Below are 27,898 nucleotides of genomic sequence, written 5' to 3' on the forward strand. Positions count from 1 at the left end.
GAAGAGAGATTCAATGAGCTGAAGTTGTTTTTAAAGAAACTATCTGAAATGTAGTACAGAAAAAAATAATAAAATGGTGGAAAACCAAGCGAGAAGCCCTAATAGATATCTAATTGGAGTTCTGGAAAGAAAAATGGGACAGGGGCAATATTTGAAGAGTTAATGGCTAAAAGCTTTCCAAAGCTGATGAAAGATACACAAATTGCAGCGAATCGCAAGAAATCCACACCTAGACACACCATACTTAAACTTTAGAATAACAGAGACAAAGGAAAGGTGTTAAAAGCAGCTAGAGAAAAAAGAAGCCTTACCAAAGGATGCCAGCGTACTTCTCAACAGAGATAGTGGAAACCTTACCATTGATGACAAGAAAGAATTACCAAACCTAAAGCATGTTTAAAGCATTTCACAGATGAGAATTAAAAAAAAGACACTTTTTAACATACAAAATCCTGAAGAATTTGCCCCTAACAAACCGCCACAAAAGGAAAGAACCTAAAGAACGTATTTCAAATAGAGAAAGATGATACCGAAAAAGGTTTTAGATGCAAGGAGGAATTATGAGCAAAGACTGTGTAAAAATATGGACAAATATAAACATAATGACCAGTGAAGTAATAATGATGTTCTTGTGAGGTTAAAAGGGAGAGGAAGGGAATGAAAATATCCAACATCAATATCATATAAATCAAGAGAGAAGGTATGATCAGAGTCAGAGGCATCTAACCCGACATGGTACAATGAAAAGATGAAGATATTGATTAACTTCAGCCATACATACTTTATACAAATGCAGAAGTGAGTAGAGTAATTACTAAAAGATTACAAATGTGAAACTTCCAAAATAGTAGAGAGGAAATGAGATGATAAAAATGATAAATCCGTAAGAAAACACAGAAAAGGTGGAACAAATAGCACGATTTAAGAAATAAATAAAAATATTAGTAATTACGGAAATGTGAATGAACTAAATGTTCCAGTGAAAGTCAGAGACTGATTCATTGGACACATATTTACTGAGCATCCACTATGTGAAAATTCCGTGGACAAAGGCGCCTGGCTGTCTGCAATTCGTGGGGTCACCAAAGGCTCAGACACAACTTAGCACAAAACCACACTGTGTGCCACACACGGGGGTCAGCACTGGCACACAGCTCAGAGCAGTGGACAAAAGGACCAAGAGTCCCCAGTGGGAGAGAGACGGGAAACCAAATAAGGAACACAAATAGTACGTTAGATAGTGGTGAGTGTTCCAGAGAAAAGTGAAGCCGTGAACGCGAACAGGGAATGAGGAGAAGCACTATTCTGAACAGTAGTCAGGAGGGGTGGCGTTTGAGTGAAGACCTGAAGGGGGTGAGGGCCTGAACTGGTGGTGATGAGGGAAAGGAATTCCAAGCAGAGGGAACAGCGCGAGCGCCTGCCTTGAAAGGGATCGTGGCTGCCGCGTTTGGGAAAGACAAGCAGGCCAGTAGGGAGCAAGGAAGAGTGGGCACAGATGGGCCTCAGAGATGATGAGGGGTCAGATCCCGAAGACCCCACAAGCTAAGGAAAGGACTTGTACTTTCCTTTTGAGGGAAGTGCAAGCCGTCAGAGCGTTCGGGGTAGAGGCGTGCAGGAGCTGACTTTGGATCTAATATCATCTCTGTGGCTGCTGCATCAGACAGGGCAAGATGGTAGCAGGGGAGGTGGGGAGAAGTGTTCAACCAGAAGAGGATATATTGTCAGCCTCAGTTTTAAGCAGCCACTTGTAGACTGTTTAAAAGTAGAGATACATCTCAATCATAAGTATATAAAAAAGCATGAAAGGAAAAGTTGGAAAAAGATATACTAGGAGGGTGCATTATAGTCATCAGACAAAATAGATTTTAAGGCAAAAAGTATATTGAAAAATAAAAGGGATCACTACATTTTGGCAAAAAGTTCGAAAGATTCACCAGGAAAGTAACCTTTCCTTGTGGGCTTATTTTAACTAGCATATTGACTGATTTTTAAAATTAAATAAAATGAATAGTTATAAAAATATATATACATTGGGCAAAACTTAACAGAACCACAAAGAGAAACAGACAAATCCATCTTCGTTATGGAATGTTTTAATGTGACTCAGTAATTGCTAGATCAAGCAGTCTGAAAAACTTGAAAACATTTTAGGAAGTTTGAACTACTCAGTTAACAGACTTGACATAATAGATATTTGTAGAACATCATGCTGTGTAAGTGCATAATAAACATTAGTATCTGTAGAGACTATGTAGTAGGCTTTAAATCAAAGACCATCTTCCTTGATCACAGTCCAATAACAGAAGGATAAGTGGAAGAGTCTCATGTGTTTAGAAATTAAGAAAGAGTTAATTCATCAAAAAAATCGTAGTTAGGAAACACTGTTTATCAAAACCTGAGGAATATTAAAGGCAAATTTATTCTAGGGAAAGGGGAGAGGCTGAAAGTTAATGTGCTAAGTGTCTGACTTAAGAAGTTAAAAAAAGAGCAACAATATAAATCCAAAGATGATAAAGATAAAAGAGGAAATTAACAAAATAGAAAATAAACATGGGGTTGTGAGGAACAAATAAAGACATTATACATCCTTCAGAGATAAAACAGATGGTAGGAAGATACTATGAATAACCTTGTTTTGATACATTTTTAAAACTTTGTTGAGTTGGATGTGTGTGCTTAGTCACTCAGTGGCGTCCAACTCTTTGTGACCCCGTGGACTGTAGCCCACCAGGCTCCTCTGTCTATGGGAATTCTCCAGGCAAGAATACTGGAGTGGGTTGCCATGCCCTTCTCCAGGGGACCTTCCCAACCCAGGGATTGAACCCAGGTCTCCCACATTGCAGGCTGATTCTTTACCATCTGAGCCACCGGGGAAGCCCAGGAATACTGGAGGGTAGCCTGTCCCTTTTCCAGGGGATCGAACTGGCATCTCCTACATTCCAGGAAGCTTCTTTACCAGATGAGCTACCAGGGATGGATACAATTTTAGTTATTTAGCTTACAAAAATTTACTAAATATAAAGCCCAAATATTCTTTTACTTATTAGAAAACTGAGTCAAGAACAAGTCTTCTCAGAAGCTCAACCCTAGGCTTTTATAGTTTTACTGGACATTCAAGAACCACATATACGAATCTTCTATGAACTGTTCCAGAGTCAAGGAAAAGGGGGAACACCCTAACTCTTATCATCTTAATATCAAGACCTAACAAAGACAGTCTACCCCAAAAGTTCTGAAATTATAATTTCTTAATTGTGGATATAAATGCAAAAAAATCTGGCTACAGCATTAACGAACTGAGCCCAACAATGTTAAAAAAAATCATGATCAAGTTAGGGCCACCCAGAGCTTCAAGGATTATGTCATATTTAAAAATTGACTCGTAATTTTCTGCAGTAACAGATCAAAGGGGAAAAAAAATCATATGCTGCTCTCAATGGATACAGAATGAGCATTTGATAAATTCAGTACTTTCATGACTTAAATAAAAAAAATTCCTAGCTAACTCAGAAAAGAACCTAATAATAGAATATCTCTACAAAAAGTCAACAGTAACTATCATACTATTAGTTGGGAAACCTTGAAAATATTTCCTTTAAGGTGCAGAACAGGACAAGGGAACCCATCACTTCTATTGAGTGTTGTACTGAAAGTCCTGGTCAATAAAGTAGCACAAGGGAAAAAGTGAAGAAAGGACTGAAGAAAATCTGTCATTATTCTCACATAATGCATCTGTCTGATTGGAAACCCAAAACAAGTGTTCAAGTAAATTTTTAGCTTTATAAGCATTTTCCAAAATCGATTACAGATTATAGAAAAGATAGCCTTTGTATCGGGCTCCCCAGGTGGTGGTAGTGGTAAAGAGCCCGCCTGCCAGTGCAGGAGACATAAAAGACGTGGGTTCCATCCCCAGGTTGGGAAGATCCCCTGGAGGAGGGCTTGGCAATCCACTCACGTATTCTTGTCTGGAGAATCCCATGGACAGAGGAGCCTGGCGGGCTACCGTCCAAGGGCTCATGACAAAGAGTCAGACACAACCGAAGCTACTTAGCACAGACCCTTTGTATCAAAGTTATAATCATGAAAACATATAATATACCTAGGGAAGAATCTAACAAAAATAGTTAAAACCTAGTGTTTAAAAAGTTACAAAGCCCTATGTAGAGTCACTTAGAAGAAAGAAAAAAAAAAAACAGTGAAGAGAGATACATGTTCATAGATTAAAAATCAGTTTGGTAAGATGTCAGTTCACTCCAAAATTGATCTGTAGACTGGAGAAGAGGATATTAGTTGTTCATTTTTTAAAAACTTAAATTGATTCTGAAATTTACCTAGAGAAGAAAAGGCCAAGTAATAACCCTTCCACTCTTACAGAATAGTAATGAGAGATAGGGGCCACATGTGACTTGTCTTACACATAAGCAGAATTATTATCAAGGTAAAGAAATTAAGAAAATGTGGTATTGGCACAGTAAACTGTGTTTCTTCTACATGGAAACAGTGTATGGTAGGAAATACTGCAGTTAAAGGAGGAAAGGGTAGATTTTTCAATAAATAATGCTAGGAAAATTTGTTATTGTGTAATAAAAACTGAAAGTAGATATGTGCTTGATACTGTACACAATTTTAGTTTGGATTAAAATACTTAAATACAGAAGCAAAAGTGTCCATATTTTATAAGACAGTATATGACAATATATAATGTAAGGAAATGCTTTCTCAAGTCAGATCCCCAAAGTGCAAACTAGAAAGGTGAAAACTGATCAAGTTGACTTTGTTCAAATTAAGAACTTCTAAGACACCCTATGTTGGGCGGGCGGTGGGGGGGTTTGATTTGTTTTCCTTTTATCCTTGAGTCCTTATCTACATGAAATACATGCTAAAGTATTTATGGATAAAATGATGTGTTATCTTGGGTTTTCTATGAAGTATTCCAGAAGAAAAAGCATGCACGGGGAGAGAGAGAAATGAAATAATTGTAGGATGCTGATGGTGATCAAAGCTAGAGGATGGGAACAGGAAAGTGTCTGATACTCTTCTAGTTTGTGTGCATGTTTGAAATTTTTAATTTAAAGAAGAATTTTAAAGAAATTATCTGTTTTTTATGGTGACTGCCCTGGATATTCTAGAAGTCTTAACATTTGAAACGAAGTCATTTTCTGGAAAGGTCGCTTGTTAAGTGTATATCTGAAAATGCAACCTAATTTTTACCTCGGAATAAGACTTTACTTATAAATTAATAAATCATGAAACAAGCTCTATAAAAAAAAAGATACTCTAAAGAGATTGAAGAAACAAGTCACAAACTCAGTGAGGGTGTTTGTAACATACCTTCAAAAACTTACTGTCCAGGTATTAAGCAAAGAACTTTAAAACTCAGTAAGTAGTTTCTTAGATATGACATCAAAAGCATAAGCAACAAAAAGAAAAGAGATAGACAAACTGGACATCATCAAAGTTTTTACATTTTGTGCTTCAGAGGACACCATCAGAATGAAATGGCAAACCACAGACTGGGAGAAAATACTTGCAATTGTATATATAATAAGGGACTTATATCTAGAATATGTAGAGAAGTCTTACAACTCATTAATTGAAAAGACAACTCAGTTTTTTAAATGGGCAATGGTCTGAACAAGACATTTCTTCACAGAAGATAAACATGCAAATAGCATATGAAAACATTCTCAACAGCATTAGTTTCTAGGTAAATGCAAATCAGAACCACATCAGAATATCATTTCATACCCACCAGGATGGCGATATTCAAAAAAAGACAATAACAAGTGTTGATGAGGATGTGAAGAAGTTAGAAGCTTTATACTCTGCTTGTGGAAATCCAAAATGGTGCACCTACTTTGGAAAACAATTTGGCAGGTCCTCAAACCATTAAACATAGAATTACCATTATAACCCAGCAATTCTACTCTTATGTATGTAACCCAAATGAAGACATATGTCCAAACAAAAACTTGAACTTGAATGTTTCACTTCAGTTCAGTTCAATCGCTCAGTCGTGTCCAACTCTTCGCAACCTCATGAATTGCAGCACGCCAGGCCTCCCTGTCCATCACCAACTCCCGGCGTTCACTCAAACTCATGTCCATCGAGTCGTGATGCCATCCGGCCATCTCATCCTCTGTCGTCCCCTTCTCCTCCTGCCCCCAATCCCTCCCAGCATCAGAGTCTTTTCCAATGAGTCACCTCTTCACATGAAGTGGCCAAAGTACTGGAGTTTCAGCTTTAGCATCATTCCTTCCAAAGAACACCCAGGACTGTTCTCTTTTAGATGGACTGGTTGGATCTCCTTGCCAGTCCAAGGGACTCTCAAGAGTCTTCTCCAACACCACAGTTCAAAAGCATCAATTCTTTGGCACTCAGCTTTCTTCACAGTCCAACTTTCACATCCATACATGACCACAGGAAAAACCATAGCCTTGACTAGACGGACCTTTGTTGGCAAAGTAATGTCTCTGCTTTTGAATATGCTACTAATATGCTATCTAGGTTGGTCATAACCCTGTGTGTTTATAGCAGCATTATTAATAATATCCAAGAGGTGGAAACAGCCCAAACATCCAGCAACTAGTGAGTGAGTAAATATAGTATATATACACAAGAGAGTATTACTGAGCCATTTCAGGAATAGAATACTGATACATTCTTCAGTGTGAACAACCCCTGAAAACATTATGGTAAGTGAAAGAAGCCAGACACAAAGGACTACATATTAAAGGATTCCACTTAATATGCAGTGTCCAGAATGGGCTTCTCTGATGGCTCAGCGGTAAAGAATCTGCCTGCAAGGCAGGAGCTGCAGAAGATGCAGGTTCAACCCCTGGGTTGGGAAGATCCCCTGTAGAGGGACATGGCAACCCATTCCAGTATTCTTGCCTGGAGAATCCCATGGACAGAGGAGCCTGGCAGACTACAGTCCGTGGAGTCCTAAAGAGTCAGACACGACTGAGGCGACTGAGCACACAGAAGAGGCAATATTAGATAGATAATAATAGACAGAAGAGCCTGGAGTGCTGCAATCCAAGGGGCTGCAAAGAGTCCAACACAACTTAGAGACTGCACAGCAACAACAGAACAGGCAAACCTACAGAGACAGAAAGTAGCTTCATGGTCACCTAGGGTTAGGGGATGAGGTGTATGGGGGTGACGGCTAAGAGATGTGGGTTTTCATTTCCTTTCAGTGAAAATGTTCTAGACTTGATTGTGGTGATGGGTGTACTCTGAATATACTAAAAGCCACTGAATTTTACACCTTAAATGGATGAATTGAATGGTATGGAATTATATCCCAATAGAGCTATTTACAAACACTAAAAAGCAATAACTCAATTGGAAAATAAGCAAAAGGCATGTCCTGGAATTTTGTTGAAGTGTATGTGTAATACTAGATAAACTTGAAAAAATGCTCAACCTCATTCCTAATCAGGCAGATGCCACAGTAGGATACCATCGTATCTCAGTTGATTCACAAAAATTTTATACTCAGGCAATACCACTTTTCCACATGTAGAGAAGGCCAGGGGGTGGGGGAAGCTCTTACCCTGTCAGAGGGGGTGTGAATTGGTACAACTGCATTCAAAAATAATCTGGCATTATTTTTAGAGGGTTGGAGATGCAAGTATTTATGACCCAACAATTCCACTCCTAAGTATCTATCTAAAGAAATTCTTCCAGTTGTGTGCTGAGATCACATGTAAGAATAGCCACATAACAAAATAGCATTGTAAAATTCAAACCTACATAAAGCTGAAATATAATGTTTAGGATATGAGTATATATAGTAACCAAACCTGTTTTTTTTTTAAAGCAAACAAGGGAAAGATAAACCCAAAATTCAGGGTAGTGGGGATGGGAAAGAATTAAGAGAGTCTCACTGGAGAAGGAAATGGCAACCCCCTCCAGTACTCTTGCCTAGAGAATCCCATGGACAGAAGAGCCTGGTGGGCTGCTGTCCATGGGGTCGGACAGAGTCAGACACGACTGAAGCGACTTAGCATGCGTGCATGCACTGGAGAAGGAATGGCACCCCACTCCAGTGTTCTTGCCTGGAGAATCCCAGGGACAGAGGAGCCTGGTGGGCTGCCGTCTGTGGGGTCGCACAGAGTTGGACATGACTGAAGCGACTTAGCAGCAGCACGGGGGATTTGAGGTAGTTCTTTTCCTAAACTGGATGGAGGAGTGTAGGGATATTGGGGGCTAGCGCAGGGGATACAAGGCCAAGTGTTACCTGATAACCCCACATGGAAAGAAGATTTAGACAAACTGGAGCATACATAGAATAGTTTTTCCACGCAGTTCAATATCGAATGCTAAAAATGCTGACTCTGAGGTTCGAGAAAAGGGTAACTTGTATTGAAGAAGCAAAAGGGATAAATGTTGTTGTGGGGGAAGAAACTAAGAGGACTACACAAAAAAACAGCAGCAGCAAAATGAGAGTGTTTTAGAACAGGTGTTTCTGTTTCTGTTCTGAGAGTGTTTCTGTTTCCAACAAAAGTAGATAAAAAGAGCTCAACCCGGTGCTCGGTGACAGCCTAGAAGGGTGGGAGGGAGGTTCAAGAGTTGGGGGACACGTGTATACTTATGGCCGATTCATGGTGTTGTATGGCAGAAACCCACACAACATTGTAAAGCAGTTATACTCCGATTAAAAAATAAACTTAAAAAATTATTAACTGAATAGTTTTCTACTTCCAATGACCTTCATTTATCTGGGCCACAGCTACTTTATTCTTCAGTAACGCTAACTTATCCAAACATTGCCAGAGATTAGTACAAGCCCACGTGGTCATGTCCGATACTCAGTGGTTGACTTCCTCTCTTCCAGATCCCATTCACACTAAAAGATGAAGCACAGACCCGAGGAGGAGGAACCTGCTCACTGCTCCACTCCCCCTGGGTGCCTGACTCCAGTGAAGCACTCACCAGTGCTGCAAGGGGTCCAGAGTATTTTTTTGCTGCTTCAGTCCCCAATGCCTTCCAGCAGAAGTGGCAGTAGACTGTTGCCCATCAGCCAGTCCAGGCTTGTTCTGAGATGACAGGGAAACGTATCAGCTGGGTTTTGATGGAACTTGGCAGTGGGGACCTTCAGCGGATGCGATATATACCCCATCTGAGCACACGTGTATCTTTTCCCTCTTTCCCCCCCATTCCCCCACCTGCTTAGGTCTTCTCTGCCCCTCTCCTGCTACCACACAGATGATATAAAAGAGGCTCTTTGGCTATTTGCATTTTGCTTCCTCTTCTTTTCCAGACTTTGCAGTATTAAGCTTTACCTCCTACAAACCTAGAATCCCAACAACGTTATCTACCAAAGCTGTTCTTCCCTTTCCGGAGGGTTTGGGAGAAAGGGGGGGCTTGCATCACAAGTTTCCTGGGGCGTAAAGACAAAGTCGGTGTGCCGCTGACCACATGAGCCACGGTAAATGCACCCTTTGGAATTAACTGATTTCTAAAATTAATAAAGTAAGTCTATTTTTATTTTTTTTTCCATTTACTAATTTCCCAACAATCAGTATTCACAAACAAGACTGAAATGGGATCAACTTCTCATTTTATTTCATTGCTGGGCAATTTTTTAAACTTTGGTTAAGAAATGTGAGCTCTAAAAGAGATGCTTCATTCTTACATTTGGTTTCAGCAGATGGTGGGTCCAGGCTCTTCCCCAAGGGAAGTTCCAGCACCTGGGGTGCTGGTGCGTGTGCACGTCTCCATTACCAGACCGCAGCAGACGGGTCCTCCCATGGCGTGTGGATTTGTATCCAGTCGCACAGTGTTTACCCAAACAGTTCTCAGGATGATACAGCTCAGCCCTGCTTCCTGCTTAGCCTCTGCTTTCATGCTTCCTCATCCATCCTAGGTGGACCCTATCCAGGTCTTCTCTCTGGCTTCCACTGGAGAAAAGGTTAAAAGGTGACTGCAGAGCCCACTAAAGGTTGACTTAGCTACCGCAGGAAGCTATTGGAGGAGAATCCAGCATCTGGGGTTTCTACAACAGGGTGGTAGAGATTCAGCACTGAAATCCTTAAAAAAAAAGGACACCCAGAAAGGCGGAGAGAAGAGGGGCTCTGTTGCCTTCTTGGTGAATGAAAACAGGTCTGAGAACATGGAAGCCTTCTCTTTCTTCATGAGGGATGAAGTCTGTCCGTTGCAGGAGAGAAGAGAAGAATGCATTCAGATGTTCCTGAGACTTCTGAGTAGTTTGAGGACCATCTTTGCTAATTTGGTTATGAATTGATTAGTAGACAAATTAGAATTCCCCCATAGCCCCCTGCTGATGTGTAGAACTGGGAAATAAGGTGTTTGGGGAGACGTACCATGCAGTTCTTACAAAAGAGCATAGGAAGGTATGAGTCCAGTAAAAGAACTTCTCGACCAATTAGAGTGTTTAAAATTGCCCTAGATAACCATCAGAACTGACTCCTCAGGCTAATTGCTTATTGCATTCACCACGTGCTGATCAAGTGTAAGACCAGAACTCCAGAACTCCAGGTCCCTTCCTTCATTTACCCAAGTATTTTAACGTCCTTATTATTGGTACTGGACTTCTCTTGGTAACAAACTGAGCAAATCATATGATCCTCCCTCTTTACCCTTAAAGAACAGAGCCCCTCTTTACCCTTCCCCTAAAGAGGCACATATTTTAAAAGATGGACAGAAAAATGGTTTGGGTTTCTGTAGTCCTGTAAGTGACATGTGGAACAGGGAGGCTGGGCTTCAGACCCCTGCCCATATTTGTATCAGCTAAGATAAGAATAGAGCCCTAACACAGAAAGAAGATTTGGAATCACAGCAGGGCTGTTTTTCTTTGGGATCCTTCAGGAAACACTGCTCATGGCCTTAGTTTATTGGTGTGAACACAGAGGCCAGTGTTCTAGTGATGTCTAATGAGGTTGGATAAAAAGGAGGGTTTAGAACTTCCCTGGTGGTCCAGTGATTAAGAGATTGAGACTCCATGCTTCCACTGCAGGGGGCTTGAGTTTGATCCCTGGTTGGGGAACTAAGATCCCACATGCCGTGGTTCGGCCAATAAATAGCCAGGGATGGGTCGGGGGTGGGGGGGCAGTATTCTAGGGCCTGTAAGATTATTTCCCTCTTCTCAGTTAAGCCTCAAGGACCAACAATATCAGCTATAAGGCACCACTTCTCAAAATACAGTTTCTAGGTAGGCTGGACCTAACCCAGCCATAACAACATCTCTAAAGCTGCAGCCTGAAATTACATGTTTTAAATAAGCACTTGGGTGATTCTTTCACCCACTGAAATTTGAGAAGGACTGCCATCAATGAACAGACTGAAAATCTGGGCTGGCTGTAGCCATGGCTGATGAGCTAAGCATGCTGTATCTCCTCTCCAGACCCACAGGCTCCCTTTGGTAAGACAGGACAATCCCACCAGCGCTGATTTTACAGCCAGGACATAGTTCCTGAAATAAGAGTGGAAGTAAATGGGTGTCACATGGGATGGAGTGTGATAGAGGAGCCCTCAGAATTGGCTGGGCGTAGACAAAGCAGGGGAGAAGGCAATGGCACCCCACTCCAGTACTCTTGCCTGGGAAGTCTCATGGATGGAGGAGCCTGGTGGGCTGCAGTCCATGGGGTCGTGAAGAGTCGTACACGACTGAGCGACTTCACTTTCACTTTTCACTTTCCTGCATTGGAGAAAGAAATGGCAACCCACTCCAGTGTTCTTGCCCGGAGAATCCCAGGGGCAGGGGAGCCTGGTGGGCTGCCGTCTATGGGGTCGCACAGAGTCGGACATGACTGAAGCGACTTAGCAGCAGCAGCAGCAGTAGACAAAGCAGAAGAGTCTTAGTGACCAAATTCATGAGTTTAATTTGGGACAACTCAAGAAGGAGCAAGGTGAACACACAGAGACAGACACATACATACAGGCACTAACATATTGTACACATCCTACACCCTCAAATTTTAGCTTCAGAAAGTCTTTTCTTTTTTTAACCAGTGGTAATTTCAGTAGAGGAACACGCTAGATGGTTCCTCACTTATTGTAGTTGATTGCTTCAGGTGGACATGAAACCACAGTAGAATTGTGCGTTGCTCAGGCACCCGTGACCTCACATGAGAGACTGAACGTGGGGCTGTGCTTTCCTTGGCCTCTTCCATTCCAAAACTCCCTGACAAGAGGCCCATCCTCTGAAAAGGAGGCCCCGGTGAGCTCTTCTAGGGTCCACCTGAGGACAGAATCAGCCTCATATTTGTGGGCTATTTGCCACAGACAGTTTCTCTCATTCTCACCTGAATTTATAGTGAATACACAAGCCAACACATTTCCATATGCAAAAATCACACCGGGTGATTTTTGCCCACAGTTAAATGGAGGTCAAATGGAGATGATTTCTGCCCAAATCTCAGCCACCACCTCTGTGTGTCTGAGGATAATTGCTGCGAGAAGGAACAAAACACAGACTGAAGTACAGCCCCCCCTCCCCCCACCATGAACTCCCTGAACAGGGCAGAGGGCGGGCAGAGGGCAGCGCAGTGCACACTGTCCAGGGAATTCACAGTCAGCAGTGCCTCAGTGTTTGAGAGTCTCGGCCTTCAGATTCCAGTTCCCTCTGATCATTAGATGTGGGCATGGCATTAAGAAGGATACCTCACGAGTCAAGACTTACACCTTAGAATAAGGCTTTTATTGTTTAGAAACAATCTTCCAGAAGATGAAACGATCCAAGATTCCCCAAAAATTTTATACAAAGATTTTGAGAGTAATATTTGTATTTGTCTTTATACCTCAGTCTATGCGTCTGGGGCCAAGTCATTGTGTGGCACGCGTGCAACTTCCCTGCATGCCTCTCACGTCGTAGCACCTGCTTCCAGGAACACCAGAAGAACACGGGGTCTCGGGGTGGGGGGTGGGGGTCAGGAGGGGAAACCCATGATGCCCCAAGGCTGCAGAGACCCAAACTCCAGTCGTGTGCGCCCTGACCTGGAAGGTGTCTAGCCAAATGTCCAAGGAGAAATAACGATCAAGGAAGAAGGCGAGAGGAGGAACCCAAGGAGCAGACCAGAGAGGGTCAGTTCCCACCCTCTACCTCGGAGTTCTGCATATCCATTGGGCCCAATATAGTTGATGACCCCCAGGACCTGCGTTACCTAGATCTTCTCCCGGAACAACCCTCAATGCCGATTGACGTCCAGGGGACAATTTGCAAAACTAACAGACTTGTCCTTAATCCCAGGTAAGTACGAGATACAATTCCGGGACTTTTGTCTTGGGAACCTGCCTAAAGAAAGATGCTTGCCTGGTATAACGTGATCCAGATGCCCCTCGAGCAGACGTGGGTCAGCGATGGATGAGCAATCTGACCTCAGCGCCAAGGGTCTTCCAGTCTGGTCCTGTCCAGGCCATTCTCCACCCCACCTTCCCCCGTAGGGTGTCCCGAATCCCGTGAACCCTGCAATGTGTCGACTCAACCACCCCTCTTCCTCCATCCCCACCACCTCTGACACGGAAAATCCATGTCTCCTGAAGAAATCGACCTTCCCCTAACCAAACCCACACTTGCTTTACTACAGTGATTCTCAGACCCAGCAAGAAGAAGAAATGTTCCAGAAGGGGAACCCCCGTCTCAGCCATCATCTGCCTGGAGCCGGAGGTCGCGGGCCCCAGGCCTCGCAGTGAGGTCCGTCGCTGCTGTGTTTCCCGAGGGGCAGGCAGGCAGGCAGTGGTAATCCCTCCTCTCTCCCTGTGGAGGTCGGGCCTCAGCTGCACTTGCAGGACTTCACCACCATGTTAGACAGCTGCTCCACTTTGGGGGTCCTCCCGACATAGTACAGGATGGTCAGGGGCTCCAAGTCCTGGGGTACGCAGCAAGGGGAGGCTGAGGCTTCAGGGTTCAGAGTGTTGTACAAGCCCAGCACCTGGGGAGAGAGGCATCACTAAGAGGCTGGGAAAACCGAGCTTCAAGCCGGGGTCCCAGGGACTCTACAAGGTCTTGGGGCTGCTCCATAGTCTGCGTGCTTAGTCGCTCAGTTGTGTCTGACTCTGAGACCCCAAGGACGGTAGCCTGCCAGGCTCCTCTGTCCATGGAGTTCTCCAGGCAACAGTACTGGAGTGGGTTGACATTCCCTTCTCCAGGGGGATCTTCCTGACCCAGGGATCAAATCCGGGTCTCCTGCATTGCCAGCAAATTCTTTACCGTCTGAGCCACCAAAATAGGCCACTGATGTTATTTCAGAGGACCTGGCGGAACCCAGTTTGGGTGAGTGGCAGGTTGCTGCTCACAGGAATGCAACATACGGCACTGGTCTGAGCATTACTGGTTTAAGCATGACCCCCACAACCAAGGGACTTGGAACTGATCATGAAATTCTCTTGGCTGGGAAGAAACATGCCTATGTTGGTTCCTCCTAGCTGTAACTGGTCACTTTGGTGAGGAGCTATGAGGAAATATGCTTCACAAGTTACGGCCCTCTCTCGGATTCCCCTGGAGAGAAAGACAAGCTAGCTTCAGACGTCGACTTCCCTCTCTCTTGTCTCTTCCCTTTGTTTCATGTTGGCTTCTTCTGTGTGTTTTACGTTATCTTTTAAAATAACTTCTACTTTCAAGAGAAAAGAATTATTAGAGTTCTTTATCTGATCGTAGATGGAGAGGGAAATGGCAACCCACTCCAGTATTCTTGCCTGGAGAATCCCAGGGACAGAGGAGCCTGGTGGGCTGCCTTCTATGGGGTTGCACAGAGTCGGACACAACTGAAGCGATTTAGCAGCAGCAGCAGCATCTGATCATAGAAGTCTTTTGGCCCCCAAACTCTCTGACATATGGAGTGGCATGTGACAGCTAAGTAATTCCCATAGTACAAGAGCAAATAAACAACTTAAAAGTCTGGTTGAAACTATGCAAGAAAGTTATAAAGGGTAGAATGTCACCCACTGGAGTTGGGCCCAAATCAGAACCTTCACCATAAGGGATTTTACACCCCAGATCATCATCCATCCACTCATTTAACATGCAGCCCATCATGCATCCTTTTTAAACAAGTGGCCTGGTCAGCTCAGCCCCAGCACCCCATAAGGCATGACCCTGTACCATACCGTGCTGTGGGTTGTGTCTGAGCTGCGGAGGTATGGGCATGGGCCTGAGCAGAAGTTGGCATAGTAGCCCTTAGGTTCATGGACCCATTTCCAGCCCAGATCCTGTCGGAAGTCAATGTAGAGAGGACGCACACAGCAGTTCTCCTCCAAATTGCTGCAACAATTGAAAAATAAATTACTAAAAAAAGAAAAAAAAAACTGACAAGGAAATCACTAACATAAAAACTCCACAAGTGGCCCTCATCTGGGCACCTGGAGTCCTTCCTGGTCATCATAAGAGGTGGCTCTGGTCAGTGGGACCCCAGGTTCAAGTGCACTGAGCTGTATTAACCATAAAAGCATTTTCCTCTGTTGAAGACCAGAATCCCAAGGACATAGAAGGTATAGATACATACATAAATAATATATGATGGAGAGAAAGAAGGCAAAAGTGGTCCTGTCCCTTTTACATCATGAATCAAAATAAAGACTTGAAGTGTTCCACCTAAAACCAAGCCCTAAGGGTTATTAGCCAACTCAACTTTGTTGAGCTGGTTTTACTGTTACCTCCCTAATGTGCACGCAACCAGAAATGAACTCTAAGCTCCGGCACTTACACGCTATAGTAAATGACTGCTCGGTCCAATTCTAAAGTCTATTGAATCAAAATGAGACACATCCTTCCATTAGACTCATGATTCCTAGATTACCCCCAGTGTGACTCTCAGGCCACTTTAGTTCTGTTGCCTGCAGGATTCCATTTGGCAACACCCCTTGCCAAGTGGGCATCTAGCTTGTGCTGAGACCTAGACACTTGCTACTTCCAAAGGCAGCTATTGGCCAAAATCTGACTTCTTGTGGGTTCCCTGGTGAACCATGGTAGACATTCTTGTTTTTATACTCAAGAGCCGTTCCTACTCCTCTTCTCTCTTGCCACCTCCCATTACAGTCTGGAACACCAGATATTTGTTTTCCTGGCCTCCCTTGCAGGTAGAGATTGTCATACAACCCTGCATAGATCAATCAGACAGAAGCAGAAGTATGTAGTGGGCAAGGGCAAGTTCTGGCAGATATTTGATTCTTTATAAAAGTCAAAGATGAGGGACCTCCTTCGTGGTTCAGTGGCTAAGACTCCACACTCCCAATGCAGGGGACACAGGTTCAATCCCTGGTAAGGGAACTAAATCCCACATGCCACAACTAAAGATCTCACATGGTGCAAGGAAGATCAAAGATCCCGTGTGCTGCAACTAAGACCTGGTATAGCCAAATAAATATATAAATGTATTTTTTAAAAAGTCACAGATGGAAAAGGAAAGCTGCTGGTTCTGCTACTTCCCTCCTCCTCTTGTCTTGAGCACAGACAAGATGCCGAGAGCTCTAGCAGTCTTGCTTACGCTTATGTGACCATAACCAAGGGGGTGACAAGCCAACGTACTTGGCATGGTAGACTGGAAAGAGAGAAAGCCTGTGTCCTCAACAGCATTAAGCAAGCAGCCAGACCAACCCTGGGGCTGCTCCTACATACTTCTTATGAACAGGAAATCCCCCATGGCTTAAGCCACTGGCCCTTGCAGCCAAGATCATCCATTCCTATCTGATAGGAGAGCCACACAGAACAAATGGACATGCCAGCCTTCAGACAGTTGGAGGCAACCACTCTGCCTTCCCTATACACTCCGTTCCTCACTCAACATCCCCAGTTCATTCTGTTGTTCCACAATAGGCCTGGTTTTAGATTTAAAAATCTCCTAATTCATTCTCCCCAGTTCCATTCAGGCGTCCTCCTCTCCAGCCAAAATGACCCATTCATGCACCTTCCTTTATCGGAAGTGCTTCCTCCTCCCATAACCCTACATACCCAAGCCTCACTCATCCCTGAAGACCCAGCTCCAGTTCCACACCCTTCTGAAGCCTTCCCTGCATCCACAGATGAGCTCCTTGTCCCAAATTCTTTTCTAAGATTATTTTTTTTAATGTGGACCACTTCTAAAGCCTTTATTGAATTTGTTACAATACTTGTTATTTCTGTTTTGGTTTTATGGCGAGAGGCACATGGGATTTAGCTCTCCGACCAGGGATTGAACCCACACCCCCTACACTGGAAGGTGAAGTCTTAACCACTGGACCACCAGGGAAGTCCCATGTCCCAGCTTCTTAAAGCATTTTATCCTTCAGACCTTCCCATGGATGTGGTCATTGTCTATCTTTAAGTAATCACTGTCTGTGCTTTTTTACCCTCCTTCCTTATAAATGAGAAACTACTCTGAAATAAGAGAAAATGGATGCTCTTTTTTGAACCTCTTTACAATGGCTGTCCAACTATTTCCAAATTCATAAATTCTCTAGCTCACTTCCCCGTTGCAAATGTAAACTTGTCTTATTTTCGCTCATCCAGTAGCATCCTTGGACCCTTCCTAGGCAACTGAGCCTTTAATGGAAAACTCTGCATTAATCTCCCTGCCACACAAGCAGACCTTAAGAGTATTTTAAAGCATGAAAACCATGGAGAGACCAAGCCTCTAATCCAAGTCATCTCAGCAACACTCTCGTCCTCCTTTAGTTCGTCCAGGCCTTTACAGGACTGTGCTGCAGAAAAACAGTGGGGCTCCCAGAAAAACAGATTTGTAAGAGGTTCTAAATCTCCATTCCCCAAGGTGTGTGTGAAAAGCATCGAGGGCCCTCAGTTGCACAAGGCTTAGGTGTGGGGCAACAGGCGAGCGGTCAATGTTGTTTCAGGAATTCATGGGTCCTGAGTGCGCCCAGGCTTACCGGAAGCAGTAATTGGTGTCCAGGGCCCGCTTCTTCCTCTGACTGTGGCCTGGGCTGTCTAGCCGGTTTGGGGGAATCATCATGAGGATTAGATGAGGGATGTGTTCCTTCTTCTTCTTAAGTCGCCCCAGATCTCCGCGGCCCGGATCATCATCGCTGTCCACACCTGCAGGAGGAAGGAAGGTGATGGTCTCCTGTCTGGGAGGGCAGGGTGGATGCTACTTTCTCATCCCATCCCCACCCTGTTCAGGAGGTGGGACGGTGGGGTATTCAAGGAAGGCATGGGTAAGACACAGCTTCATGCTACTGTCCAGCTGCAGGAACGGGAAGACCCAATGGAAGAACTGGTATCAAGGGACCTGCAAGACGCCTGTGCTCAGATGCCCTCGTGACTCCTGAGGGTAATCCTCCAGAGGGCACAGCCCCTCCTGGGATGCTTCCTAGAGAATTTACAGAGATTCCTGAAGCATCCTTGTCACTACGAGGCTCTAACACATTCCTTTGAGTTGTCGGTTTAGATCCTGAAACTTAGAGCTTGAGGCGTGAGTCTCCTCTCATAATCTGAACTGGTCAAGATGGCATTAAGTCCCCCTATGCTTTCCAGATGTCACAATTTAAGACAGTTTGAATGGGAGCCAGAGGAACAAGAATCAACAATTGCTAACGTTCGCATCAGGCCTTCCCTGGTGGCCCAGACAGTAAAGAATCCACCTGCAACGAGGGAGACCTGTATTCGATCCCTGGGTTGGAAAGATCTCTAGAGAAGGGAATGGCAACCCTCTCCAGTATTCTTCCCTCCAAAACCCCATAGACAGAGGAGCCTGGCGGGTTGCAGTCCATGGGGTCACAAAGAGTTGGACACGACTGAGGGACTAACACACACACACAACATTCACACTGCACTTATAGTTTCAAAATGTTTTCTCTATAAAACTCAGATAGGATCACAAGGTGTATGAAAACAGCAGAGAAACTCCAAAGGAAACCTGCTAGTTCATCTGCAAAGCCTGAAAACTGAATTTGAGTCTCAACTACAAGAAGATCTATTTTGACGGCCAGCTGCTGGCGGCTGTCCATCTCCACCAGGGACAGGAATGGGAGAAGTGAGATTTGCGTGGTAACAGGATGGACAGGGAGGCCTGGCGTGTTGCAGTCCATGGGGTAGCAAAGAGTCGGACACGAGTGAGCGGCTGAACTGAACTGAGGAGGGACACGGGCCTCACGCATACATACTAGGACTGGGAGATCGAAGGCAAGCTGGGTCGCAAGTTTCTGTTTCTGAACATCTTTATGAACAAGATAACTATTGACTGAAGTGGGAGGATTTCATCCCAATTCAGAATGTAGGTAAGGACTTCAAAGGTCTTTTGAGCTGTGAGGTTCTGTGATTAGGATGTCAAATTATTTGCTTTAAAAAAAAAAAAAAAAGCTCTGTTGCACATGGCAATACCGAGCCAGCACACTCTAGAACCCAACCCATGCTCTGCAACAAGAAAAGCCTGCACCTCAGTGAGAAGCGCTTGCATCACAACTAAAGAAGACCCCACATGCCACAAGTAGAGAAAGCCCGAGTGCAACAGCAAAGACTCAGTTCAGTTCAGTCGCTCAGTCGTGTCCGACTCTTTGCGACCCCATGAATTGCAGCACGCCAGGCCTCCCTGTCCATCACCAACTCCCAGAGTCCACCCAAACCCATGTCCATCGAGTCGGTGATGCCATCCAACCATCTCATCCTCTGTCTTCCCCTTCTCCTCCTGCCCTCAATCTTTCCCAGCATCACAGTCTTTTCAAATGAGTCAGCTCTTTGCATCAGGTAGCCAAAGTGTTGGAGTTTCAGCTTCAGCATCAGTCCTTCCAGTGAACACCCAGGACTGATCTCCTTTAGGATGGACTGGTTGGATCTCCTTGCAGTCCAAGGGACCCTCAGTACAGCCAAAAAAAAAAAAATTTGGTTCAGAAATAAAGTTCATGAAGGACTTCCCAGGGCTGGGGGTCAAGAGAGGCCCTGAAATGGGTACCTGTTTCCAGATACATCTCTGACCTTAGGTTTTAAATTGGTTAGTTTGACTTTGACAAACCACTTGGCCTCAGGAGTGCCTCTGTGAACCCACAACAGGGCTCCACAAAGAAAACATAATTTCTCTGAAATTCAGAGACTGTCTAGGCTCAGCACCTTGAAAACATACTGGAAAACCAGAAATGTCTCTCAACTATTTTGCCCTCTCCATGCAAGCACCCTGAGGCCCGAAGCAGCTCAAACCCAGACGACACGCCTTGGGTGGGCTCTGCAACATCTGGAAAGCCCAGCAGTCAGAGAGCTCATGCTCATGGCCACCAAAGTTCATTTCTTTTAGGGGAAGTGAAGACAACTCTCATTTGCTGAGTATCCAAGCACTCTATTTCACATATGTAAGCTCATATAATTTCATGACAGCCCTATGAAAGAGGTACTCTCACCCCCAGTTTGCTGACTGAGTACAGAGAAGTAGACCAGCTTGCCTATATGATTTCAGAGGTCTTATCAGCACAATACTGTCTTCCAGATGCTCATGCACTCTCTACAGAATAGGGAGTTCTTGCTTTGAGGACAAAACAGAATATGGAAAAAACCCAAAAGAACTTTCTGGCCAACCCGATACAAAACAGTCAGCCATCTCTGTGAGGGAGCTTGCTTCCTCTTCTCAGGGTCTGGCCAGGGGTCTCCTGTTTTATCTAGCTTTATTAACTCCCCCCACCCATCCTACCATAAACATCCCTTTTGTTACCTTTGAATTTGATTTCCATCAGCTCTTGAATGTTTTCCAGGATATCCCCATTGGGCTGAAAGGTGTGACAGGGACAGTGGATGCTGATTTCCAGACCTAAGTTGGATTCTGCAAAATAAGACACAGAGCTGGTGAGAAAAGCAGTCTGCGTGATGAAGCTCGCAGCCCACATACCCACGTAGCTGTCTACCCACAGCCACACACGCACGAGCCAAGGTCTCTCCTGCCACACACAGTCATGGGGCCAGAGTGGACTGAGGGTCACAGGAGACAGAAAGTGCTCCCAGAGCTATCGAGGACCTTTATGAGCATGTTGCCTCGTATTTCTGTTGTGTTATATGTCACCAAATGGAGACATAAACTAGTGGGCCTCATGCAGGAGAATTTTAATAGTCATCTATTTTTCCAAGGATGGTATTAGGGAAAAGCTGTCACCAGCCTAGTAGGGCGAAAGAATGAGGGTGCAGGAAAGGAGGAGGGAAACAGTCACCCCCCGCTCCCCGACGTGTCAGCTGGGAGAGGAGACTTTCAACCAACCCGCTGAGAAAGGATGGAGCAGAGAGGAAGAGGAACAAGAGGTGACAAGTGTGAGGAAGCCTGGACTGCCAGGGTTTGGTGACTCATATTCTGGGGCTAAAAGGCCAGCTCTGGCCCTTTCTCCTATTGGCTGTGGGATTAGGTATTTTGGTAACTAAAACTGGAAAAGCAAGGAAATTACTAAAAGGGGTTGAATATAAACTGGAAGGAAGAAAGGGAGAAAAATAAATGAAAAATTTGAACTGAATCCAGTAGTTTTGTACAGGGAAACCAGGTTGAGTCTAGGATCGTGCCAATTCTGGTGGGTAAGAACCAGGGAAGCTCTCTTGATCCAGGGCAGTGCCCAGGTATGGGAGGACGTGGGCGATGACCTCTGAGCTCAGGGTCAGCCTGAGTTCAGAGATGCACTGCTGTCTGAGATCACCCTAGTTCTATGTGAGCATCCAGCCCTGGGGCCAACCTGGAGTCTTCCCGAAATCTGATGTCATCAGGGAAAACCCCAAAGAGTCCAGCCCAGCTCAGCATCCTTCTCATGGGCAGAATGGCCCAACCCCAGAGACCGCAGGCAGCGCTGGGCAGACCTGGATGTCCCAGTTCTACTGGTTAAAAACCAGCTCAAGGGGCTTCCCCAGTGGCTCAGTGGGAAAGAATCCGCCTGCCAATGCAGGAGATACGGGTTCCATCCCTGATCTGGGAAGATCCCACATGCTGCAGAGCAACTAAGCACGTGGGCCACAACTCCTGAGCCTGTGCTCCAGAGCCCGGGACCACAACTCCTGAGCCTGTGCTCCAGAGCCCGGGACCACAACTCCTGAGCCTGTGCTCCAGAGCCCGGGACCACAACTCCTGAGCCTGTGCTCCAGAGCCCGGGACCACAACTCCTGAGCCTGTGCTCCAGAGCCCAGGACCACAACTGCTGAGCCCACTTGCCTAGACTACTGAAGCCCGTGCCCCCTGGATCCCATGCTCTGCAACGAGAGAAGCCACCACAATGAGAAGCCTGTGCACCGCAACTAGAGAGTAGCCCCTGCTGTCCACAATTACAGGAAGCCCACACTCAGCAACAAAGATGAGCATAGTCATAAAAAAAAAAAAAAAAAAAAAAAACACCAGCTCAGTCCCTTCTTCCATAAACTCCAGATCCCAGCTTTATCTATCCCACCCTAGTCATGGCAGCATCTGGGACACATTGACACCTGCTGAGCCTTCTGTTCCAGGTGAGCTCTGGTAGGGAGGGGAGGAGTCAACATAAGAAGGATGCTGAGCCCGAGATGGAGAACTAGAAGTGAACAGAGAGGGAGGCATAAGGAGTGTACTCTTTCTGGTTTAAGGCAGGTAGTAGGAGCTGGAGTAGCTGAAACGGGCTACATAAAACATAAAAACATAAAACTACATAAAAAATAGTACACTTCTATTACCCAGAAGAATTTTCAGTCCAGGAGAGACTGAAAGTCCCATGGGTCTGTGAGTTAGAAGGGTGAGATGCAGACGTGTTGGGGAGAGTTAGGGTTAGGGTACAGGTGGTGAATGTGAGATGGTGCCTGGCTTAGCTAACAGGCTCCATCTAGGTAGGAGGCTCACAGAATGATGGGGACAATCACCAACATTTGTTGAGTGTTGCTGCCTACATGCTCTAAGACTCTGCATGCCTTAACTCATGTATGCTGCTGCTGCTAAGTCGCTTCAGTCATGTCCCACTCTGTGCGACCCCATAGATGGCAGCCCACCAGGCTTCTCCGTCCATGGGATTTTCCAGGCAAGAACACTGGAGTGGGTTGCCATTTCCTTCTCCAATGCATGAAAGTGGAAAGTGAAAGTGAAGTCGCTCAGTTGTGTCCAACTCTTAGTGACCCCATGGACTACAGCCTACCAGGCTCCTCCATCCATGGGATTTTCCAGGCAACAGTACTGGAGTGGGGTGCCATTGCCTTCTCCCTAACTCATGTATATAATCATACTAATCCTACAGAGCAGGGACTGTTATTTCTCCCCAACCATTATCCACATGAGGACACTGAGGCTCAGGGAAAATTAAATGGCTTGATGGGGGTGTCCAGGAAGTGGTAGAACCAAGATTAAAACACAGGCAGCCTGACATCACAGCCACACTCATGACTGTTCGAAACAAAGAGGAACAAAGAGGGCCCAGCAGGGACCACCAAGGAAGATGCCCACCCAGTCACTGAGACACAAAACAGTTGTGTTTTCCCAGTGTGCCCCTGTCCTGAGCCGAGGCACTTGGCGTGCTCCCCACCCGCCCTGCTCGGGGAGGCCTGGCTGTGCACACAGAGCCAACACATTGGACCAATTGCACAAGAGGGTGCGGACTGGGCCCCCAACCCTGGAGAGGGCTCCAGCTGGCTCTTAGCCCAGAAGGGAACTGGTGCAGAGCAGGCTCTCTGATGTTTGCTGAACTAATACAAGACTGGACCTGTGACTCAGTTTCCTCACAGTCCACACCGCCGACTCCTCCATTTGCAGTCCATTTACCACTTTGTTTGGGGCCAAGAACCCTCAAGAGACTCAGAAACTCTGCAGAGTAAAGGTCTGTGTCTGACTCCCCCGAACACGGGGTGGGCAGCATCTGCTGGAGTGGGAACGGAAGGTTCCAGGGAAGAACTAACCTCAGAATTGGCAGCGGTGTGGATGGTGGGTGGGACACCCATAGGTTTTATTACGAAATTATCTTTTTTGATGTCTCAAGGAGGATGGAAATCATTCTCAATGCAAACTTCTCATTGAGTTCTGCAGCTGTGAAAATAAGAACTCTAAGTGCCGAGGGCTTCAAAGAAATCCAGGTGGAGCCGATGAGAATCAGACAGGGAGCTAAGAGATGAATTTCCCCGCCTCTCTTCTTTGTAGCCATGTTGAGTTCTAGGCAGTGTGCTGGCTGAGTCAGATTTCCCACGGTGCTGCCGTCAGCTGATGCGCCTGGGTTCTCCGAGGTTTCCTCCTTTCGTGTGCAGCTGGGGAGATCCGATGGGGTTCCCAGTACCCTTGGAGCTGAGGCAGGACCTCCAGCCCACCATCTGTCAGCTCAGCCACCAGGTTATGCCCCTCAGATGGGAGCCTGCACACTCAGATGCCGAGAGAGCCCAGCAGGTTATGTGAGCAAAGTGAGCCAGTGCGTCATGCTGAACTGGGGCTACCAGCCTCACTCATGGAGAACACTGGGGAATGGTGGGGCCTGGGGTGACATGAAGACCACATGCCCCACCTTCAAGAGGTGGTCCTACTCATCTCTGATGGATCGTTACCCATTTGTCAAGAAAAGTCGAATGTCTAGGTTTTATGTGAAATCTCCGGACATTAATTAAAACTGTTATGCTATGCTAAGTCACTTCAGTCGTGTCCGACTCTCTGCGACCCCACAGACGGCAGCCCACCAGGCTCCCGCATCCCTGGGATTCTCCAGGCAAGAACACTGGAGTGGGTTGCCATTTCCTTCTCCAATGCATGAAAGTAAAAAGTGAAAGTGAAGTCACTCAGTCGTGTCCGACTCTTAGCGACCCCATGGACTGCAGCCTACCAGGCTCCTCCGTCCATGGGGTTTTCCAGGCAAGAGTACTGGAGTGGGGTGCCATTGCCTTCTCCGTAAAAACTGTTAACCGCTAGTTAAATTGAAAACAATACATAGGCCAACATGTTTGTGATCTCTGCCTTCGAGCATTAACCCTTAACTTCCTAAACCATCGAGGAGGACAAGGAAGGCCCCACCTGTCCCAGGGACTCTGGGTATCCATATGTGGGTGGACTGTGGAGCCACGGCAGCTGATGAAGGCAGAAAATTCTTCGCAAGGGGGATACAAGGAACAGACAGGACTGCCTTAGGTGCCCTCGCCCCACTGAGCACAGACCAGGAAGTGCCACCAAGTAAAGAAGAGGAGAAATAGTGGAGTGTGATGTCCTGAGTCCCCAAGACTGTTAGTCAGGAAGTTCAAGTTCTAATCCAGGCTCAAAGACTGGTCGAGCCACTTAACTTCTCTGGGCATCCATTTCCTCACCTGACCTAATAGAAGCTCACTCTCCCATAACGGGCTTCCCAGGTGGCGCAGTGGTAAAGAATCCATCTGCCAATGCAGGAGGCATAAGACGGTTCAACTGCTGGTTTGAGAAGATCCCCTGGAGTAGGAAATGACAACCTATTCCAGTATTCTTGCCCAGAAAATTCCCTGGACAGAGGAGCCTGGAGGGCTACAGTCCACGGGGTCGCAGAGTCGACACAACCGAGTGGCCACACACAGCACTCACATAATGAGCCGAAAACTTGGAGGTTCTCTGAAATACAATGGATCTTTAAAATGGCTCTGTGAGGCATGCAGGGAAGGTGAGGAAGCAGAACCAGTGGAGGAGAGATTTGGACCATAGGAAGTCTGATATGCGTACTAGACAGCCCTATTTGTATGACTGACTACCAGGCCTTTCAAACTTAATCAACAAAATAGAACCTACCTCCAAACCTGCTCGTCTCCCAGGCCTCCTTATTTCAGTAAGAGTTACCATCTGGGTATTCAGTCCCAAATCTTCAGAGTCATCTAGACTCCTCTTCTGTCCTCTCACCCCACACCTAATCAGCCCAATCAATCCTATTGGCTCCGCCTCCAAAATACAGAACCAACCCAAAATACAGAGCAAACTGCCCCAGCCAAAGCCCACAGTGCTCTCACGTGGGTTGCTGCAGTGGCCCCTAACCTCTTCCCTTGACCTCGTGACAACCAGAGGATCTTAAACCAAATCACCTCACCCTACATTCCCAGCCCTGCTTGTAACCCTCCTAGGACATCTCTTCACACTTGGAATAAGTTCTAATGCCTGACCACGGCCTGGCGGGTCCTATATTTTGGCTCCTGGTCCTCTCTGAGCCCCGCAGCTCCAGTCACACCAGGCAGTCTGCTGCTGCCAGAACAAACTGAGCCTGGGTCTCATTGCTTTTGCTTTAGCACATCCTTTATCCTGACCTTCACAGACTGGCTCTTTCTCATCCCTCAGACCTCAGTGCACCAGCTCCTTCTTCACAGAGACTCCCGCTGAGCATCTGATGACGGGCCCTACCCAGGCACTAGCACTGCGCCCTCTTTCCGTTCTTCCTGGTACTCATCACTGTTGGAAAGTCTTATTCCTCAGCATTTATTTGTTCACTATGTGTCTCTCTCACCAGAACAAAAGCCCCATGAGACCTGGGACCCTGCCTGTCTGGTTCACTGCTGAATCCCCAAGGGCCTGGCTTGGAGCATTTACTCAGTGTCAGTTGAATGAAGGAATGATGGACACACAGCAAGTTAATGGCTAAGCTGGGCTTTGAACCCAGATCTGTTGTCTCCCCTAGTGCCATCCCCTTCCCTGTGTCATGAAGAAAGAAGGGACCAGAGGTTCCTTCCAAAATGTTCATCCTGAGTCAACCTACCTCTCCGCAAGAGCCATTCACGCACAGTGTCTGTGACGTCGAAAGACAGCCACTCGCCAGTGCCCCGCGTGGGCAGGTTCTTGCCATCGATATACCGCTGCTTGGCTATGTGCTCACCCGGCTGGAGGATCTACGGGGCAGAGGAAGGAGTAAGTCCCGAGGCCAGGACAGGGCACCTGAGCGTCACGGTGCAGCAGGATGGGGAGGGGAACAGGAGCCAACTAAGACTTCTGAAATGCTCTTTCGAGCTCCTCAGTTAAGTCTTAATCCTCTTAAGCAGCAGTCCCCAAACTCTGACACCGGGGACCAGTTTCATGGAAGATAACTTTTCCACGGATCGGAAAGGAGGGGGGTGGTCTTGGGATGTTTCGAGTGCATCACCTTTATCGTGCACTTTATTTCTAATCTAATGCCGCCAGCCGCTGATCTGACAGGAGGTACCGGTCCGTGGCCCAGAGGTTAGGGACCCCTGTTCTTAATGACAGACACAGGTATAGAAACTAAGGCTCAGAGAAGGCAGGATTCACACCCAGGCCTGCTGCACTCCGAGCAGAGCGCAGGCTCAATCTGGCAAAGGAACTGACTTCTACCCGCCATGTGGTGTCTGTCCTGGGAAGAGGTTCACCTGGAAGAGCTCAATCCTCTGCTCGCTGCGCTTGGAGGCAGGGTTGGGCATCCGAAAGACCCGGAATTCTGCTCGGAACAGGTTGGTTTCGTTTTTCTCCACTGAGGACACGTTGAAGCGGAAAATCTTGGAGGTGATGCCTTTCGGGCAGACGGTCAGGTCATCTAGGAGGCAGAGCATTGGGGGAGGGGGGAAGCACAGTGTGAGCGACACCCATGGGGACAGTGTGCTGTCAGCGGACACTCATCAAGGGGCTGGGGGGCCCACCTGTGACCTCGCTAGAGCCTTGAGGCCTCAGACCTACAGGTAAGAAATGGGAGGGAAATTCTCAGTGGCCCGGAACCATACACAGGCCTGATGGAGAAGCAAGGCATGGAGCCCCACCCAGGACATGGCACTGACAACTGGCCCCTCCAACCCCTTTCTCATTATCTCCACTCTGGCAGGCTGTCCAACCTGCTTTCCTACTCCTTTAAAAAATACAGATTCTCCAACAGCATCAGCAATTTCCCCTAGGAGTTTAATCACTGCATAGCTAGCTGATTCATTCACGCCTTTTTTTCATTCAAGCATTTATTCATTCATCAGACGTGCATTGAGCAAATGCTACATGCCAAGCACAGGCTAACGCTGGGAAGCAAAAATGAATAGACAAGGGAAATCCCTGGTGGGCCAGTGGTAAAGGTCCACTGTCTACTAAGGCAGGGGACATGGATTCAACCCCTAGTCAGGGAATTGAGATCT

The 27,898-nt window shown here is 46.2% G+C and overlaps 2 protein-coding genes across 4 annotated transcripts in view; one reads left to right on the forward strand and one right to left on the reverse strand.

Moving 5' to 3' along the window:
* TTLL5 (tubulin tyrosine ligase like 5) overlaps positions 1-9,495 on the forward strand; it is a 317,558-nt gene extending 308,063 nt beyond the window's left edge. The window contains 1 exon segment of the mRNA XM_059890944.1: positions 8,843-9,495. Within this exon segment, the coding sequence (XP_059746927.1) occupies positions 8,843-9,013 (171 nt within the window). The 3' untranslated portion in view covers positions 9,014-9,495.
* Positions 9,496-12,645: 3,150 nt separating this feature from the next.
* TGFB3 (transforming growth factor beta 3) overlaps positions 12,646-27,898 on the reverse strand; it is a 33,067-nt gene continuing 17,814 nt past the window's right edge. For all 3 annotated transcript variants that reach the window (XM_005212207.5, XM_005212206.5, NM_001101183.1), the window contains 6 exons: positions 27,155-27,318; positions 26,530-26,659; positions 20,589-20,696; positions 17,824-17,989; positions 15,073-15,226; positions 12,646-13,898 (listed from right to left, as the gene is read on the reverse strand). In XM_005212207.5, the coding sequence (XP_005212264.1) occupies positions 13,740-13,898; positions 15,073-15,226; positions 17,824-17,989; positions 20,589-20,696; positions 26,530-26,659; positions 27,155-27,318 (881 nt within the window). In that variant the 3' untranslated portion in view covers positions 12,646-13,739. The remainder of the gene's footprint in view (positions 13,899-15,072; positions 15,227-17,823; positions 17,990-20,588; positions 20,697-26,529; positions 26,660-27,154; positions 27,319-27,898) is intronic.

This window comes from Bos taurus, chromosome 10 (assembly GCF_002263795.3).
Source record: "Bos taurus isolate L1 Dominette 01449 registration number 42190680 breed Hereford chromosome 10, ARS-UCD2.0, whole genome shotgun sequence".
Taxonomy (NCBI): Eukaryota; Metazoa; Chordata; class Mammalia; order Artiodactyla; family Bovidae; genus Bos; species Bos taurus.